A 16,738-nucleotide genomic window follows, 5' to 3' on the forward strand; every position below is an offset into this window, starting at 1 on the left:
GAGGCTCCCCTGTGGACCTGGGCTTGGCTCTGCGAAGCGAGGCGAGCCAGGCAGGACCGAGCCTGGAATGTGAACCTCCTCTCCCACAGTGCTGGGCCCTGCAGAAGCCAGGGGACACTTCAGACAGACAGCTGTGACCTCCCTGCAGCAGCTGTGGTCAACTCTGCTGTGAGGCCCCGAGATGGCAACGCGCAGACCTGCCAGCTTTTACTCCGAACATTCAGAACACCAAACCACCAGACTGAGTCTTTTCTCAGGAAGCCTCCATGGCTCTCCACTGCCCAGGTCAAGTCCACACCCTTCCCTGGCCTGCCCAAACCCATATGCTCTGGACGAACACTTTCTCTGGGGAGGCTCTGACACTGACACTCTGGGCAGGCTCTGACACTGACACTCTGGGCAGGCTCTGACACTGACACTCTGGGCAGGCTAATGGCCTATCATTCCTCTAAGGGGCCAGCTCTCTCCCCTACCTGGGCCTCTTCTGGGCCCCTTTGCTGGAGTGCTTCCCAGACCTGGCTGCACCCTCTGGCAGTCCTCCCATGGGACCTCGAGCTGAATTGTGGCCCATTGCCTTCTGTGGACTCGGTATCTCTGCCATCACAGCGCTTCTCACATCATCTTCCAATCACCGTAACTGTCTGTCTGCCCAGTAATGATCCTGGTCAGGGTGGTGAGAGCATGGCTGTGTGCGCGGTTCACCTCTGAATCCACTGCACCTGCACTGTGCTTGGGCCAAAGGACCCTCTGTACAGCTTATTGAATGAATCAATGGATGAGTGAATGAATGAATGAACAAACACACTCCCTGATGTGAAAAAGGAACCATCTCTGAGCTGAAAGAGTCCTGGTGACGGCTGCGGCAGTGGAGGATTCCTGGAGTAGATGGAGGGCTCCAGACCCTCCAAGCGGCAGAACCAAAGAGCAACTGACCCTGATGCCTCAAGAAGCCTGTCCACCTACACATGTTCCTCTCCACTCTCCTTCGAGTCACCCAGTCTCATCCCAAACCCCTTTGCAACAGCCACCTCTGAGGGGCTAAAGGACACGAAGGCACTCCTCCAGCCCCTTATTTCAGATGATAACTCTCCAAGCATGAGCCAGGGCCCATGTGGCCCAAGACGATCCTCACAGCAGACAGAGAATGGATCCCAAACTTCCAGGCCTTTCTTCTCTTCTGACTTGGGATTGCCCCTGAAGTCCACGGACTTTAATTCCTGCTATCATAAAGGCTGCTTGATTGGTAATCATTAAGGGACTTACAAAAGGGCTATGGAAATTGGGCACCATCATCATTTCACTCCTTTCCAATTCTTTATTATCACCAAGTTCTTCTTCCATAGGAAAGTGGGAACAGGTGGGCTCAGGGCTTTGTACGCTGCCTCAGTGAGCTGAGTAAAAAGGTTTGGGAAGGGCATGCCATAGAGCCAGTGCGCAAGCCAGCTGGGACTGGAGCCATCCCTTGGCCCTGGGAAAAGGCGTTCCTCCTGCTGCTTCTGGGACTCTGTGAGACCACCCAACTTTCCAGGACTGTGTGAGACTGTTTTTCATGTTACTATTTATGCAAACATATATAAATATACCCACATGTATATGCCTGCACAGGCTATGAATATTTTTGGAACATACCATAAGAAGCTCATAACAGCAATTGTCTTTGAGAGCAGACTGGGGACACAGGAGGGACATTTAAACAGTTTATCCTCTTACACATTTTGAAGATTCCTATGTTCATATATCATTGATTTTTTTCAATGAACTAATAAAAAATCTCAGTCAATACAGTGGCTAATCAAGCTGAATATTGCTACCTCTACTTAAAACCTGTCTCTAAATATAAACTACGGACCAAATGATATCAAGATTAAGATATTGATTATCTGGCCTCAGTTGCATTCAAGGACTTTGTTTTTTAAAGAGGACAATAATTTTTGGAGAAAATAGTGTCAGTGATATATTTGGCCCCTACAGACTTTTTAGAATTAGGACACATTAATATTTTGGGAAACAGACGAAAATATTCAAATAAAAACAGAGCATTCTATTTGAATCTCTCTTATGTGTCCCTCTGTATTTATTGGTTGAATCACAAATTCTGCTTCTGCTAAAGAAAAAAACTACAAAAGACAACCAAGGTGAGGATTCTGGGAAGATGGCAGAGTAGGAAGCACCAGGAATCTCTCTCCCCACCTACACAATTGCACTGGCGGAGTCTGTTTGATGTAACTATTTTGGAATTCTGGAGTTTATTGGAGGCTTGCAACTTCCAGGGGAAAGTTTGGACAGTAAATTGTGATTAATTTCAGTCAATTTCTGCTCTTAGCACAGTAGTAGCTACCCATTCCCCACTCCAAGCCCTATGGCAGGCAGCCATGCACGTGTTCCTGGAGCAGCCTGCACAGAGCTGATGGGAGCCAGGGTAGGCAATAACGACTCTCCTCCAAATACTGGAGATCTGTATTCTGATCACTGATCGCTGCTTCTGATCATAGAGGTGCAAAGAGGAGGGTGGCCAATGTTGTTTCTTCTCCCCACATTGATCCAAGCCCCTCTGCCTCTGGCTGAAGTAACTTACAGGGGATTTAAAGGGCTGATTCCCCCTCCCCACCATTAATTTTTCTCTTTTTCCCCTTTTGGGAGTCAGACATTAAAGACCAGAACGTTCAAAAGCAACTACACGTTTGGGGAAAACTAGAAAGTGACCATGAATGCTCAGAGAAAGGTGTGGCCTGAGAAAAGACCTGAGAAGACCTACGTTTACCCCTCAGGCTGGTCCTTGGCACAGAGACAGCCTACAACAATTAAAAAATAAATAAATAAAAATAACAAAAAACACTAAACCCTGGGAAAAGGAGAGAATCTGATTTCCAGAGTCACCACATTATTAGATTCAAATGTCTAGTTTTCAACCAAAAACCACAAAGCATGCAAACAAACAGGAAAGTATGGTCCATTCAGAGAAAAAATAAGTAATAGAAACTGTCCCTGAAAAAGATAGCAAATAGCGAATCTACTTGACAAAGACTTTAAAACCATCTTAAAGATGCTTGAACTAAAGGAAGAGGTGGAGAGAGTCAAGGAAATGATATGTGAACAAAATGGAACTATCAATAAAGAAATATAAAACCCAGAAAGAAATTAAACAAATTCCAGAGCTGAAAAGTACAATAAATGAAATGAAAAAAATTCCCTAGAAGGATTCAAAGGCATGTTTGAGCAGGCAGAAGAAAGAATCAACAAACCTGAAGATAGCACAATGGAAATTATTGAGTCTGAGGAACAGAAAGAAAAAGGATTGAAGCAAAGTAAACAGAATCCAAGGGACCTGCAGGAAACTATCAAGTTGACCAACACACATTGTGGGAGTCTCATAAGGAGAAGAAAGGGGCAGAGAGAATATTTGAAGCCATAATGGCTGAAAACTTCCCAAATTTGATGAAAGGCATAAATATAAATATAAAATAAGCTTGACAAACTCCCAGTAAGATGAATCAAAGAGACCCACACCAAGACACATTATAATAAACTTCTGAAAGACAAAGACAGAGAGAATCTTGAAAGCAGCAAGAGAGAAGCAACTCACTACATATAAAAGATACTCAATAAGATTATCAGCAGATTACTCATCAAAAACTTTAGAGGCCAGAAGGCAATGAGCCAATATATTTAAAGTGCTACACGAAACAACTATCAACCAAGAATCCTATATCCAGCGAAACTATCCTTCAAGAATGAGGGAGAAATCAAGACAGTCCCAGATAAACAAAAGCTGAGGAAGTTCATTACCTCTAGACTTTCCCTGCAAGAAAGGCTCCAGGGAGTCCTGCAGTGTGAAATGAGATGACACTAGACAATAACTTGAAGCTGTATGAAGAATAAAGATCTAAATAAAGGTAAATACATGGGGAGAATGACGTCAGCATCATGGCAGCACAAGACACCCCTCATTTTGTCTCCACCTCAACAACAAAAATTTGGCATCCATCCACGGACAAAAGTTCCTCTATAGGAGTTGTGGGATCCAGCACCACATACTAAGGGACCCAAGTGGATTCTCTCCCACCTGTGCATTGGGTAACAGGCAGACAGACTCAGTATTGGTGGTGGATCCTGCCAATATGGTAATCAGTATTGGCCTGTGAACTGGCTCCAGCCTCTCCTGACCACGGTCCAGAAGCACCTGCAGAATGCTGACCTGGGCACTCACCCACAGATGAGACAGCCTTTATGGAAGTCCAAGCTTCCAGAGGAAAAGTTCCAGCACTCCACTGGAGCAAAAAATACAAGTTTGGACGCACTGGAGTGGGCAGTTCACAAAGATTGGAGGGCTTGGGATGAGTCAGCCATGTGAGAAAAGGCCCAGAGCTCAGCAGTAACATTAATACTAATAAAACTACTCATACTAATACCAGTGCTGATGGCAAATGGCAAACTCTTGCTAAATGTTCTCTATGTGTGATGCACTAAGCCAAGCACTTTTTATACAACAAATTTAACTTAACCTACAGATACCTGTGTCGTTCATGGTAGGGATGATTATCCTTGGAGAAATCGAGGCCCAGAGAGTTGAAGCAACTTGCCTGGATTCTCCCAGCTCATAAGTAGCCAGGCCTGGCTTTCAACTCAAGTCTGCTGATTCTAAGAGGCATGCCAAGAAAGCCAGGGTCCCATTCGAGGAAGAGCAAGCATGATGGTTTCTCTGGAGGGTGCTAGGGGGTGTCCTGGGAGGCAAGATAGACAGGGATAAATTCGTCTATAACCTTGGACGCCAGAGGTGGAAATCTAGTCTTCACTCTCAGACAGTTTAGAGGCAGGAAGGGGCTTGGATTAAGAACAAGCCCTTCAGGTGCATGGAGGAGAAAAGAAGAGAAGAGGACAAGGCCAGGGTGGAGGCTGTCTCAGTTGCTGAGACCAGGAGTGATAGTCTGGACTCGCGTAGGGTGGGAGAGTAGAAGGTAGGTGGACTTGTGAGATGTGATGACTGACGTGGTTCTGGCACCTACTATTTGGAGGAGGGGTGAGGGTGAGGCACGAGCCGTGAGTGAGGAAGGACCTCCAGCCTATCTGGATGAGAAGGCACGCTTTGGTGACACATAGATGTGGGTCCAGGTCCCGGCTCTGTCACGCACCAGCTGTGTGACCTCGGGTGGGTTACCAATCCTCTCTGAAGCTCTGTCAGGTGGGGCGCACACCCACCTCCTCCACCAGTCCAGGGCAAGGATGAGAAGGGACAAGGCCCTCTCGTCATGCTTGATAAATGGTAACCACCAGCACCTTGGTTTCCTGATTCCCTTCTCTACAATCTCACATACCCCAAAATGTCTGACCCACCTTCCAGGGACTGACACTGACCCCGCGTGACTGCTGTGGGGCTTACTTTAAGACCTTCCTTCTGGTAACTCTGGGCGATACAGTCCAGGACACCTTTGTATTTGTTTAAATAAACCCCGTCAGCTTGGAGTCGACTTTTCACAACATCCATAGGAGTCGCTGTCCCCCAAGAAATTGCTCCTGTAAAGAGAGAGACAAACAGGTGTCAGGGGCTGGCTGGGTGGGGTCTGGAGGTGCCCAGCTCCCTGCAGACTTTTGCCATTCAGAGGCTTAATAAGGTGCTGGTGGAAGTGGAAAGAGCTCCGGGTCAGGACCTGTGATGGCTGCTTCTGATCCTCCTTTGCCACCCGCTGTGGGACTTTGCAGACATCTCCCCCTTCCTGTAGGCCTTGGGTTTGTCATCTGTAAAACGGGGCGGCAGGACCTATCGTCATGGGGTTGCTGTGAGGGCAAATAAACTGATGCATGTGAAGCATTTAACACAGGGCCAGGGCCACAGCCAGGGCTTTGTAAGCAGAAGCCTTTATCAGCAGCTTTTATTGGAGATCAGGAACAGGGCCCACCAGCACACTGCAGCACTTTCCGGGCACCATAAGAGAGAACCCAGAGCGAGGCCTGAGGCTGAAGGATTGCAGCTCCCAGGAGCAGGATTTGCTCTGAACACGAAAAAGCTAAACAAACACCTGCAGATACGCTGCTTGCCAAGGCAGGGCCAGCCTAGAGAGTGCAAAGAAGAGCAGGGGCCGGTCTTGACAAATCTCTTATCTTTTCCAGATATGTGGAATCGAAGCCTTGGGATGATGTGCCGCTGGGTCAGCTTCATTGAATAAGCTCAGGGACCCTGGTTTGGGCCCCTTTGTGACTTTAAAGGACTAGGAAAACAATGTCGGGTTACTGAATAAACACAAAAATTGACACAGTCTTGGATGGGAGAGAAAAACAAACTGATGCCAAAGTCCAAGTCAGCTGGTTTTCGAGGTTTTGCAATTGCTGCCTAGAAGCTCCCCAAAGAGGCCTGAGCTTGCCCCAGGCCCTCTGCCCATCCTGGTCTCCAGCCCCCGTGGCCTCCCGCCCTTGGCCTTCTGGAACCCTCTGGTCCTCTCCTCCCTCCTGCCAGGATAATGGGCCACTCTCCCTGGAAGTGGTCCAGCTGCTGCCTGGCACCCTCCCCTGTCCCTCAGCCCGTGGGCGAGAATATTACAAAATGAGGCTTGCCTGCCAGGCCGCTCACACCCGCTCTCACCAGAAACGAGAGCAGACAGGGCCCTGTTTGTCCTCTCAGCCAACACGTACTCAGTGAGCACTTACTGGGAGCCGGCGGGGGCTACGCCTCAGACATGAGGGGGCGGAAGGAGAACACTGGTGTTTGGTGGCTAAGATGTGGGCTTTGTAATGTGTTTGCTGAGTTTCGAGCATAGCTAATTATGATGAGGAGGAGGAAGGTGAGGAAGGACAATTTTCTTCCCTCCAGAGGATCTTTGCCATCAGCATCAAACACGTCATGTTACTAGCCTTCTTAACAAGCAATCCTCCCGTGACTTCCACGTCCCCCTGTGGCTATGGCTGCATTTCCTTCTTCCCCATTACAGCCCAAATCCCCCAGATGTGAGGGGTATACTCGGGTTCTCTAATTTCCCTCATCCCATTCTCTCTTGATCCCCCTTCAATCAAGTTTTCACACCCTTCGCTCCAACAAAATCAGTTCTGTCAAAGTCCCCAGCGACTTACAGACTGCTAATCCAAGCAACAGAATAGCAAGCACAAAGGTTCTGTGGTGGGAGAGAGCCAGGCATGGTCAAGATGCAGCAAAGAGACCAGTGTGGCTAGAGCAGAGCAAATAAGGGGACGGGAGCAGAAAATGAGGGCAGAGGGGTAAGAGGTGCCCGGATCATAGAGGGCCTTTAAAACCATGGCAAGGACGTTGACTTTTATGCTAAATGAAATAGGGATGTGGTACAGGGTTCTGAGTAAGGAGCTTAAGTAACTGGTTCATGGTCACAAAATGCTAAGTGTGGATTTGAACTTGGATCTTTCTGACGGTAGAATCCCTGCTATACGGTCTACACTAGCTGTGTGAACTGAGTTGGTTACTTAATCTCTCTGAACCTGAGTTTTCTCATGGGAAAAATGGAGAGACTGCTTCCTACCTTATGGAACTAATGAAATCTTCACATTAGAAAGGTTTGCAGGGTGCTGATATTCCAAAAAAGTGAACCATGATAACAGATTTCCTTTTCAAAACTTAGTAATGCCTGATGGAGTAAATGCTCAGACTCTATCTCTGACTGAAAGTCGGATGAGCCCATCCCCACAGGTGCAGAGGGAAGGGGAGGGGAGGAAGAGGGGGCCATCCCCCATTCCTAGCCCTTCCTCTGCCTGGCTGAGTCACACGGTAGGTACTGAACAGAGAACTGTTGGAAGAGTGGCTGGATGAACCTGCTCTTCCTCGGGGCTGAGAAGGGAAAGGTGGGCTCCTCAGCCGTTCCACTGCAGTGGCCGGCACAGGGACAGGATCAGGGCTGCTGCCTTACCTGCCATGCCCCCTGCCAGCCACACAGCACAGGGGCTGGGGGCTGCACAGGCCTCAGGGGTGATCCATTCACTCAGCAACACATAGGGGATGAAGTAGAGGCAATAGCCTGGGACGTCCCTCAGCAGCATGGCACCGGCGCCCCGGTACAGCCCCGCCAGGCCCTCAGTCCGCACGATGGTTGTGATGCAATGCACAGGCCCCTGGTAGGCTGGCTGCTCTCCAAGAGCCACCGCCCTGGGCTTCAGACTGAGGTTGCCTGCAAAGACAGCAGCGGGAAGATGACGCGGGGGCAAGAGACTAGCCATTCTCTGGCACTGGAGCCAGCCTGGCCCGTTGACAGTTCCCACTCACGCGGCCCATCAGTTTTTACCAAACCTTCTGACCTTCTTGGCAGCTCAAACCATTCTGATGTCCCAACAGGGAGCCCCTGCCAACAGTGCAGCCAGATTGGAGACAATCCCAGCCAGGTGATAAAGTATCAGCTGTCTTAGAATGCCCGGAGGTTTCTGGTCAACCGTCACCATGTCTTTCTAAGCAGATATGACTGTAGACAGCCTACGGTCAAGTATGACAGGCCATACCAAGGTCTTTCTTGATAAAAAGGCTAGAAAATCCAACACACTATGTGTGTGTGGGTGTCTAGTTGTGCACGGTGTGGTAAAAAAAAAAGTATATGAGCTTTAGAGCCAGACTGTCCTAGTTCCAAATCCTGGCTCCACCACTTACGAACCTTTCGACATTGCTGGGCCATCTTCTTCAGCTTTTGTTTCCTTATCTTTAGAAAGAGGCCAACACTGTACTCTACACTTGCGAGTTGCTAAAAGAATAGACCTTAAAAGTTCTCACCACACACACACAACGTGGTAACTGTGAGGTGCTGGATGTGTTAATCCATCTATCGCGGTAATCATTTCACAATAGACATGTACATCAAATCATCAAGTTGTACATCTTAAATTTACACAGTGTTATATGTCAATTAGATCTCAATAAAGCTGGAAAAATCTTTTATTAATAAAAAGGAGAACAAGCTGTTGTGAGGATGAATGAAGTAATACTATAAAGTTCTCAGTACGGTGCTAGGGACAATGGAGGTGCAAGAAGTTATCAAGAGATTAGTAGGAAGATGAGGTGACTGGCATGAGTTGGGAGCAGGACACACTGGCTGGAGGGCTGCATATGTTCTCACTGACTCCCTCCAGCCCTGGCCAGGCTGTGCCCTGAAACAGCTGCAGGCAGCACTGGTGCCATCGGTCCCTCAAAGTCCAGGGGCACAAGGCTGCTGTCTCCTAGCCTGACCTCCAAGGTCTCTGCCAGCAGATCGTGGGTTGTTATGTCTGTAGCTTCCTCTAGGGTTGTATGCAGCCAGCAAGCGGTGACTCTCTCTCCCCCACATAATCCCTTCCACCTGGCTCCCCCGTCTCCCTCTCTGCTGCTCACCTCCTCTACCACAGACCCATTAGCACAGCTTTGACTCCTGGCCAGAGAGACCTCCCAGTCCTAGCTCAGAAAAAGCACCTCTTACTCTCAACTTTCCCTTCTTGAAGAACAAATATGATGTGACCAGGAAAGAAATAGAATGAAGCTTGCCTGTAACCGCACACCTATTTTTCTGCGTGGGTCTAATTCCCTATTGGCAGCGCCTCAGTTTGGTCTTGCGCATGCTGGCGCAGAAGCAGACCACTTTCATTATACAGCTGAACTTCCAAGTCCCCCAAATAGGTCCATCTTTATCTGATGAAAGGTTAGGACAAAATCTTCAGCTTCAGGACTCCACAGTCCAAACTGGAGATTCGGAAGTCAAGAACAACCTGTCCTGTCACTCATCCCAGAAGCCGCTGAGGTCGAGGGGGTGGTTTCTAGCGGCCTGGGAAGCGTGCTTGAGCAAACTAATCTTACATTTTCTTTTTGTGTTGGAGGAAGAGAGTAATCACTGCCATGCACGTTAGGACACGGGGCAGGAGGCTGAGTCCCATTCACTTCTATGTGGATCCCAGAGGAAGCAAGCAGAGGTGGTGGCCACTTTGTGGGGACAGGGTCCTCTGAGCTCAGAGCAACATCAGACACTGTGGTCTTTGATAGTCCACTGAGAGGTCACTGGACATCCCTTCCTCTCCCAAATCCACTATGATACTATGGGGATCATCTTGGGAAATTGTGGCCTTAGATAAAATAGATGTAATTGTCCCAACCTATAAACTCTGCCTGGGCCATGCTCATATCTAGTGATCTGACCCAGGAGTCAAGGTTTTCATGAATCATCGATGGGTATGATATGGCTTTCAAAAGTTACTGATTGAAGGAGAATGTCCTGATAACATTCTGCTGGTTTGGAGGTACAGATGTCAAAAAAATACGTGACCAACTTCCAATTGGCCTTGTCAACAAAAAACCCGTACTTTTCCCCTTTTCTTTCCAGAGTGAGCAATAAGGAAATTCTCTCACATTCTCTCAGGTTTGTAACATAAGCAATCTAGCTTTTATTGCTTGAGACTGAGCCATTTATGACCACTAAAGCAATATAATTGTCATGGTAACTGCTATCATCTGGAATACACATGTATCTGAACTGATGGCTAGTACCTTCTTGACACAAGCTGATACTGTGAAAAACAATATCCAGCCTCCTCATCCCCAATGTTTAAAAACAAACCTTTATTTGGAAATAATTTCAAACTTGCCAAAAAGGTGCAAAAAAGAAAAACTGTACAAAGAACATCCTTATCTACACTTCCCCCAGATTAACCTATTGTTAACATTTTACCTTGCTTGTTTTATGGTTTGTGCGCTCTCTCTCTCCCTCCCCCACCTCCCTTCTGGCTCAAACACGTGTGTGCAATTAAACTGATCAGATGCCATTGTCCCAGTGCATAAACTCCGCCTGGGCCATGTTCATCTCCAAGTAACATTGACCTGACCTGGAGTCCAGGTTTGCATGAATCAGCTATGGGCATGGTGCGACTCTCAGGAGTCACTAACGGGAGAACAGCATCTGATATAATCCTCCTTGTACGCAGGTGCCAGTGTTGGAAGAATGCTTGCCAAACCTTGAACTGGCCTTGTCAACAAGACCCAAACCAGACCCAAACCTGTACTTTTTCTCTTTTTTTTTCCCCCAAGGTAAGCAATAAGGAAATTCTTTTGCACACACATACATTTTTTTTTCACACAGACATATATAAATTTATTTTCTGAACCATTTCAGGGTGAGTTACATACAAAATGGCCCTTTACCCCTAAATACTTCAAGATGTGTTTCCGAAGAACAGGGATATTGTCTTACATTCCACAGCACAGTTATCAGTTTCATTATCTACGTGGACAATACTTTTATTTAATGTACTGTCTGTACTCACATTGTCGTTTGACCCATAATGCCCTGTAGAGCATCCCCCCTCCCCAGTACAGGATCCAGAGGAATGCAGGATTGCATTTAGTTGTCCCGTCCCCTTTGCTTCCTTTACTCTGGAGCATTTCCACAGCCTCTCTTTGTTTTTTATGACACCGACATTTTTTTAAGAGTACACTGCCCCCTTCTTATTAAGAGAACTTTTCTCACTTGGGGTTTGTTGATTTTCCTTGTTATTACATAGACATGATGCATTCTTGGCTGGACCGCCCCCTCATTCTCACCTCTTTTCCCATGAAGACCAATCACCGTTCAGAGCCTCTGGTCTTCTCCTTCTCTGGCTTCCTATACCTGTTTTTATTAGTTTGTTTTTTAATTGAGGCATAATTCACATTCAATAAAAGGTGTGGCTCATAAGCACACAGTTGATGAGTTTTGACAATTCCATGCACCTGTGTCACTACAGCCTCCTGAGAAAATGACATCTTATACTTGAAACAAACTGTTTTGGTCACAGCCTGATTACGCATAGCAGAGATTCCAAGCCTACCTACCCCCTCCTGCTTTTCATGGTAAAAGAACTCTGTGACATCAAGGATGTTCCTGACGTAATGAGGAGCAAATCCTTCATTAGGCGATAGCTGGTACGGGTCTATCTGCATTAGCAATAGTGGTAAGGACAATTCACACGGGACCACAAAGCAAATAGTAGGAATTCCTATCAGTTGCTCAGACCACGAGATGCTCTGTGGGGACGTTGTGGCCCTGGGAGGCGTGGCCTGGGAGCCTCAGTGGCTAGACTTAGAAAAGCACTGAATCCGAGCTCTTGGTAATCTAGCAGTGGACCAATTTTAGTTTGTGGAAAACAAATTTCGGCGACCCTTCAAAACTGACTTGGGAGGTTGCTGGCAAGCAGCTCTAGGAAATATGCACAAGCGAAGTGTGCAAATGGCGTGCGCTTTGTGCAAGGCACCTGGGAGGGAGGCCAGCGCTGGGTCGGCACTCTGCTCACACTGAACCACCAGCTCTCAGCCTGTTGTTCCTGAACCTTCCAGACTTGGGCTTGGGGGCGCACACATGCATGTGAAGGGACTCACATTAGGTATATTTTCTTCTAGGGTGAAATGTATTTAGTTTCTCCAATTAAAATTTTTTGTTCTAAAACAAGGACAAAATGACGATCAAACTTTGACCATTTCTTATCACGAGTGCTTTGCCATTGAGGCATTTTCTGCTGGGCTCTCTAATCCAGAGCCGATTACCTTTCACTAGGCTAGGGATGAATTATCTACCGCAAACTCGGGATGCCTGTGGTTTCCTTTGCTTTTCCAAATTCAGTTAGGATCAACTCAACGCCCCACACCAAGAGAAGCAGGATGTTCAGAGTCAATGACGTTGAAGCCCAGCCAGCTCCTGACCTTCCCTTAGCAGTGGAGGAGGGCCTACACAGTTCTTTTTAGACCCCCTTCTCCCGACCCCCCGCCTTGTCCAACTCAGTCCACTCCTTAGACCACATGCTCTGACTATCTGGCTCCACTGCCCTGCACTGGCGGCCAGTGCCTTGCTTGCCTCCTTCCTGGGCCAGGAGGTCCCTTTGAAGGCGGGTGCCTCTGCAGGAGACCCCACAGTGGGCAGGGACTTCCAGGTTTGGCCAGTCCTAACAGGTACCCATGTAGCACCTCTAGCGGGGGTGGTCCTCCCACCTCAGAGGGGCTGAGCTGGCCCAGACACAGGCTGGGGTCCCCACAGATCTGCCACTATTGCCTGTCTTCTCAGAACCAAGGGACCTAGCCACAGCAAGCCACTGTGCGCTTTTCAGATACAAACACGATGAAGTTTCATTTCTTTCTCTTTCTCAGAAAATGTCCTTCAATGACTTCAATGGGCCGTGACTGTGGAAACAGGAAAGCCAGCTGAACCACAGCGCTGGTCACTGATCCAGGAGGTAAGGAGGGCCCGGCCCTGAGGCACACAAAGGCCAGGCCCCTCTCTGAAGGCAAAGCACTGCCAGGCCTCCCCTGTGTGCGCTGTACGTCAGAGGTGAGTGGGAACATCACATCATATCTCAACGGCTCACTTTCCGCAAAAATGCCTTGACAAATCAGCCATCCACTAACAAGGCCCTGCTGGTGCCCAGTCCAAGATGCGCAGTTTATCCAGTGTTTTGTGCTCAGATATGGCAGGGCCAGTGGGCTCTCAAAGGGAAGCCAGGAGCATGGAGTTATTTGAAGGACCCACAAACCCATAAGCATTATAGATCAACAGAACTCCTAAAATATCTCACACATACTAGTCTGACCATTTTCCTCATATGAATAGATGCAATTGTGGGGGATCACAATAAAAATTTATTCAAATATACTAATAATCTATAGTGTCACTTCTTGTCACATGTGGGTTTTTTTTTTGAGGAAGACCAGCTCTGAGCTACCTACTGCCAATCCTCCTCTTTTTGCTGAGGAAGACTGGTCCTGAGCTAACATCCATGCCCATCTTCCTCTACTTTACACATGGGATGCCTACCACAGCATGGCGTGCCAAGCGGTGCCATGTCCGCACCCGGGATCTGAACCAGAGAACCCTGGGCTGCACAGAAGTGGAACGTGCGCACTTAACCGCTGGGCCACCAGGCCGGCCCCATATGTGTTTTCTTACTCCAGGACACTCGAAGCACAGTTGCTTTTCTGTGGGTTGGACCCTGTTTTACATATTAAAAGGTGCTCTTAGAAAAGGCCAGGAGCCCCCAGCCCATGCCAGAGGCTGTCCCCCATTATGGTGGCTGCTGTTGGTTTGTCCTGACTGATCCAGTGAGTTTTCTGATGACAGGAGTCACACACTGTGTCCTGTCCCAGGGCACCGTGCCCTTTGCCTGACACTGTGCCCCATATGTGCCTCAACATCCCTTCAGTGAACACTTGAGCCTCTGATCGGACTGGTCTCTGCACAGGGGCCTCTCAGAGGCTCACCTCCCATGCTCTGCATTCATCCGAGCCTGGCCCTGTCTGGTCCTTGTGCCAGAGGCTGTAGATACCAAAAGAAACTCCCAAATCGTGGTCCCAGGTACCATGCTGGTCTAAGATGCTCTAGAAGCATCCAATGTATGTCCTCCAGCAGACGGGCTGGGTATAATCTCTGTGGTTGGGGTTTGAGCAGGCTAGTGGACCCCTCAGTTCTCTTTACCAGAATATTATCATCTGGGAAACTCCTGCCCAGCTCCTGCTTCCAAAGAGGCTGGCAGTTTCCTCGTGACTTGAAGGGTCCAGAGAGGCAGCTGGTTTAGTGGAAAGAGCCCTGGATTATGAGTGGCTGGGGTTTGCTTTGCTGCTCACTTGCTGTTTACTGCATACAGCCTGGCACAAAGCAATCATCCACCCTGGGCCTCAGTTTCCTCATCATCTACAAAAGAGAAGACTAAGTGGCCCCACCACCTCATTTGGCTTTTGCAAAAATTAACTGAGAATGTCGACAAGTATACTTTATGAAAATGAGTTTTGTGCAAATGTACTTTTCTTGAGGCAAATAGTTATCATTCCTATTTTTATTACCCTGTCCTAATGTGACTCTGGATTCCGGAAGTACTGGACCTGCCAACCTCAGGCAGCTGTGGCCTGCTGCCAAGCCTACTGTGGGAGACTGAGGATGCCCACACCAGGCCAAGAACTACCAATACTAATGTCAGCTCCAGAAATCAGGACAATACTTACCCTTGTCAATTGATTGAAAGAACAAACGGAAGTGTCTCCAATGTACATAACTTGAACAATGGCATATTATGTTGCATGCACCTTCATTAATCTCTGCTAGGTATACGGGATCAAAGTTTGAAAAACATTCAGTCAAATTGTCCAGCATGCAAGGACTCCTCTTGAACTGCATGGCTATATGCCTGGCCTCTTCACAAACCTCCTCCCTCTACTTCTGGGCTGCCACTGCTCCAGCCCTCACTTCCTATTGACAGCCCATAGCCTACTTAAGAAGAAGGCCCAGGACTGTATGCCTCTAGGTTTTTGTGCCCCTTGTCATGTTCCAAGGGTTCCTGCCTTCCCACATAGGCTTCCTTCTTTAGGAGTTGAATGGAGCAACATGTGCCCTTTGAGGGAGCTTAGCATCAATCATTCCAGATCTAGACTGGGAAAGTCTTGGAAAATCCACCGTGTCAGAAGGCTGCTCCTCCCCAAGGTCAACCAGCCTAGAGAAGAGTGTATTTCTTGGCAGCCACACATCTTTATGGTCACAATAAAACCGTATTGCCAAAGAGACAAACTGATGTAGCCAGGGCTTCTGAGACACAACTAGTGAGCTTCCCAGCCAGGCATTTCTGAAGATTCAGGGAAATCAGAGAAATTGTTTCGCCCCATCTTGTCATCATGCAGATCCTTGGGCTCAAATGGGCCTGTGTTCTGGTGCATGATGATCTTACTTGCAAGAAACCCCCTCAGCTGACCCTCTCTGCTCTTACCACCCAGCCCACCTTTTCTCCTCTTGGCATGTCCAGAAACTAGGACCTTCTTCTCCTCAAACCCTGGCCACACTCTGCCCCTTTACTCTATTCATATCATCTTGAATATGGTAAAGACAAGTCTTCTGATGCAAGCTCCCTCAACTTCCTCCTCTCACCCTCAAAATTCTCTCTGAATTGTCTCTTTCTGTCTCCTCTCCCAACTTGGAAAAGAAAGCCTTTTTCCTTCTCCACCCATTGGTCTCCATCCCCAATGTCACCCCAACTTCAGAAATTCTCCCCTCTTTACTCTCCTTCCCCCTCCTTTGGTGACGTGAGTTTCTCAGGACCCTGTTTCCAGGGGTTGTGGAGTTGGACGGCCTCGGGCAATGCCCTGCCTCATTGTGGAACAGCTGAGTGAGCACAGACAAGTCACATAACCTGAGCCTCAGTTTCCCCTCCTATAAAGAAAGAGAATGACAGTGCCTGGTTCACAGAGTCGATGTGGTGATTTAATCATGGAATGCGTGTTAGCACAGCTCAATGGTACGGGCTCAGTAATAGTTGACTACAGTTATTAGCATCATTACAGCTCCTTCCCAAACTCCTTGACTGAGTTTTCCCATTAACGTCCACTTTCTTCTGTTTTGCAGCTCTCCTTGGCACTGGCCTCTGATGTCATGACTTCAGCTGTCACGTCTATGTCTGTCACAACGCTGTCTATACCTCCAGCCCTGACATTCCAGCTACAGTCCCACAGGCACCTCACACAACAGGAGCCAAGCCAAACTCACCATGTTCTTACTCAAGCCTGCCCCTCCAGCCAGACAGCAGCAATGACAACAAGCATTTGTTGATCACCTAGTCCACACCAAGCACTGTCTCACACACTTCACTTGCTGCTTAATTCCCCTTGCGGGATGTCCCACCAACCTCAGAGCCACAGGACTTTGTATTCCTGGGTCATTTTCGAGACACTTTCCTCTCTCCCCCTTGGCCCGTTGGGTCTGCATCATTGATGCCCCTTCAGTCTGCCCCTCTCCTCCATTCCCAAGCCCACGGCCCTGGGTCAGGTGTGCTTGGCCTC

The 16,738-nt window shown here is 48.2% G+C and overlaps 1 protein-coding gene across 6 annotated transcripts in view; it reads right to left on the minus strand.

Annotated features, from left to right (window-relative positions):
• The window catches only part of SLC25A48 (solute carrier family 25 member 48), a 38,653-nt gene that overhangs the window by 5,747 nt on the left and 16,168 nt on the right, over window positions 1–16,738 (minus strand). For 2 of the 6 annotated variants that reach the window (XM_070517336.1, XM_070517334.1), the window contains 2 exons: window positions 7,863–8,120; window positions 5,332–5,511 (listed from right to left, as the gene is read on the minus strand). In XM_070517336.1, coding sequence (XP_070373437.1) covers window positions 5,332–5,511; window positions 7,863–8,120 — 438 coding nt within the window. Of the gene's footprint in view, window positions 1–4,578; window positions 4,722–5,331; window positions 5,512–7,862; window positions 8,121–16,738 lie in introns of those variants that run through there. The other 4 variants (XM_070517337.1, XM_014828470.3, XM_070517335.1 and 1 more) reach the window with 4 other exon arrangements.

The sequence above is a fragment of the Equus asinus genome, chromosome 9 (genome assembly GCF_041296235.1).
Source record: "Equus asinus isolate D_3611 breed Donkey chromosome 9, EquAss-T2T_v2, whole genome shotgun sequence".
In the NCBI taxonomy this organism is placed as follows: Eukaryota; Metazoa; Chordata; class Mammalia; order Perissodactyla; family Equidae; genus Equus; species Equus asinus.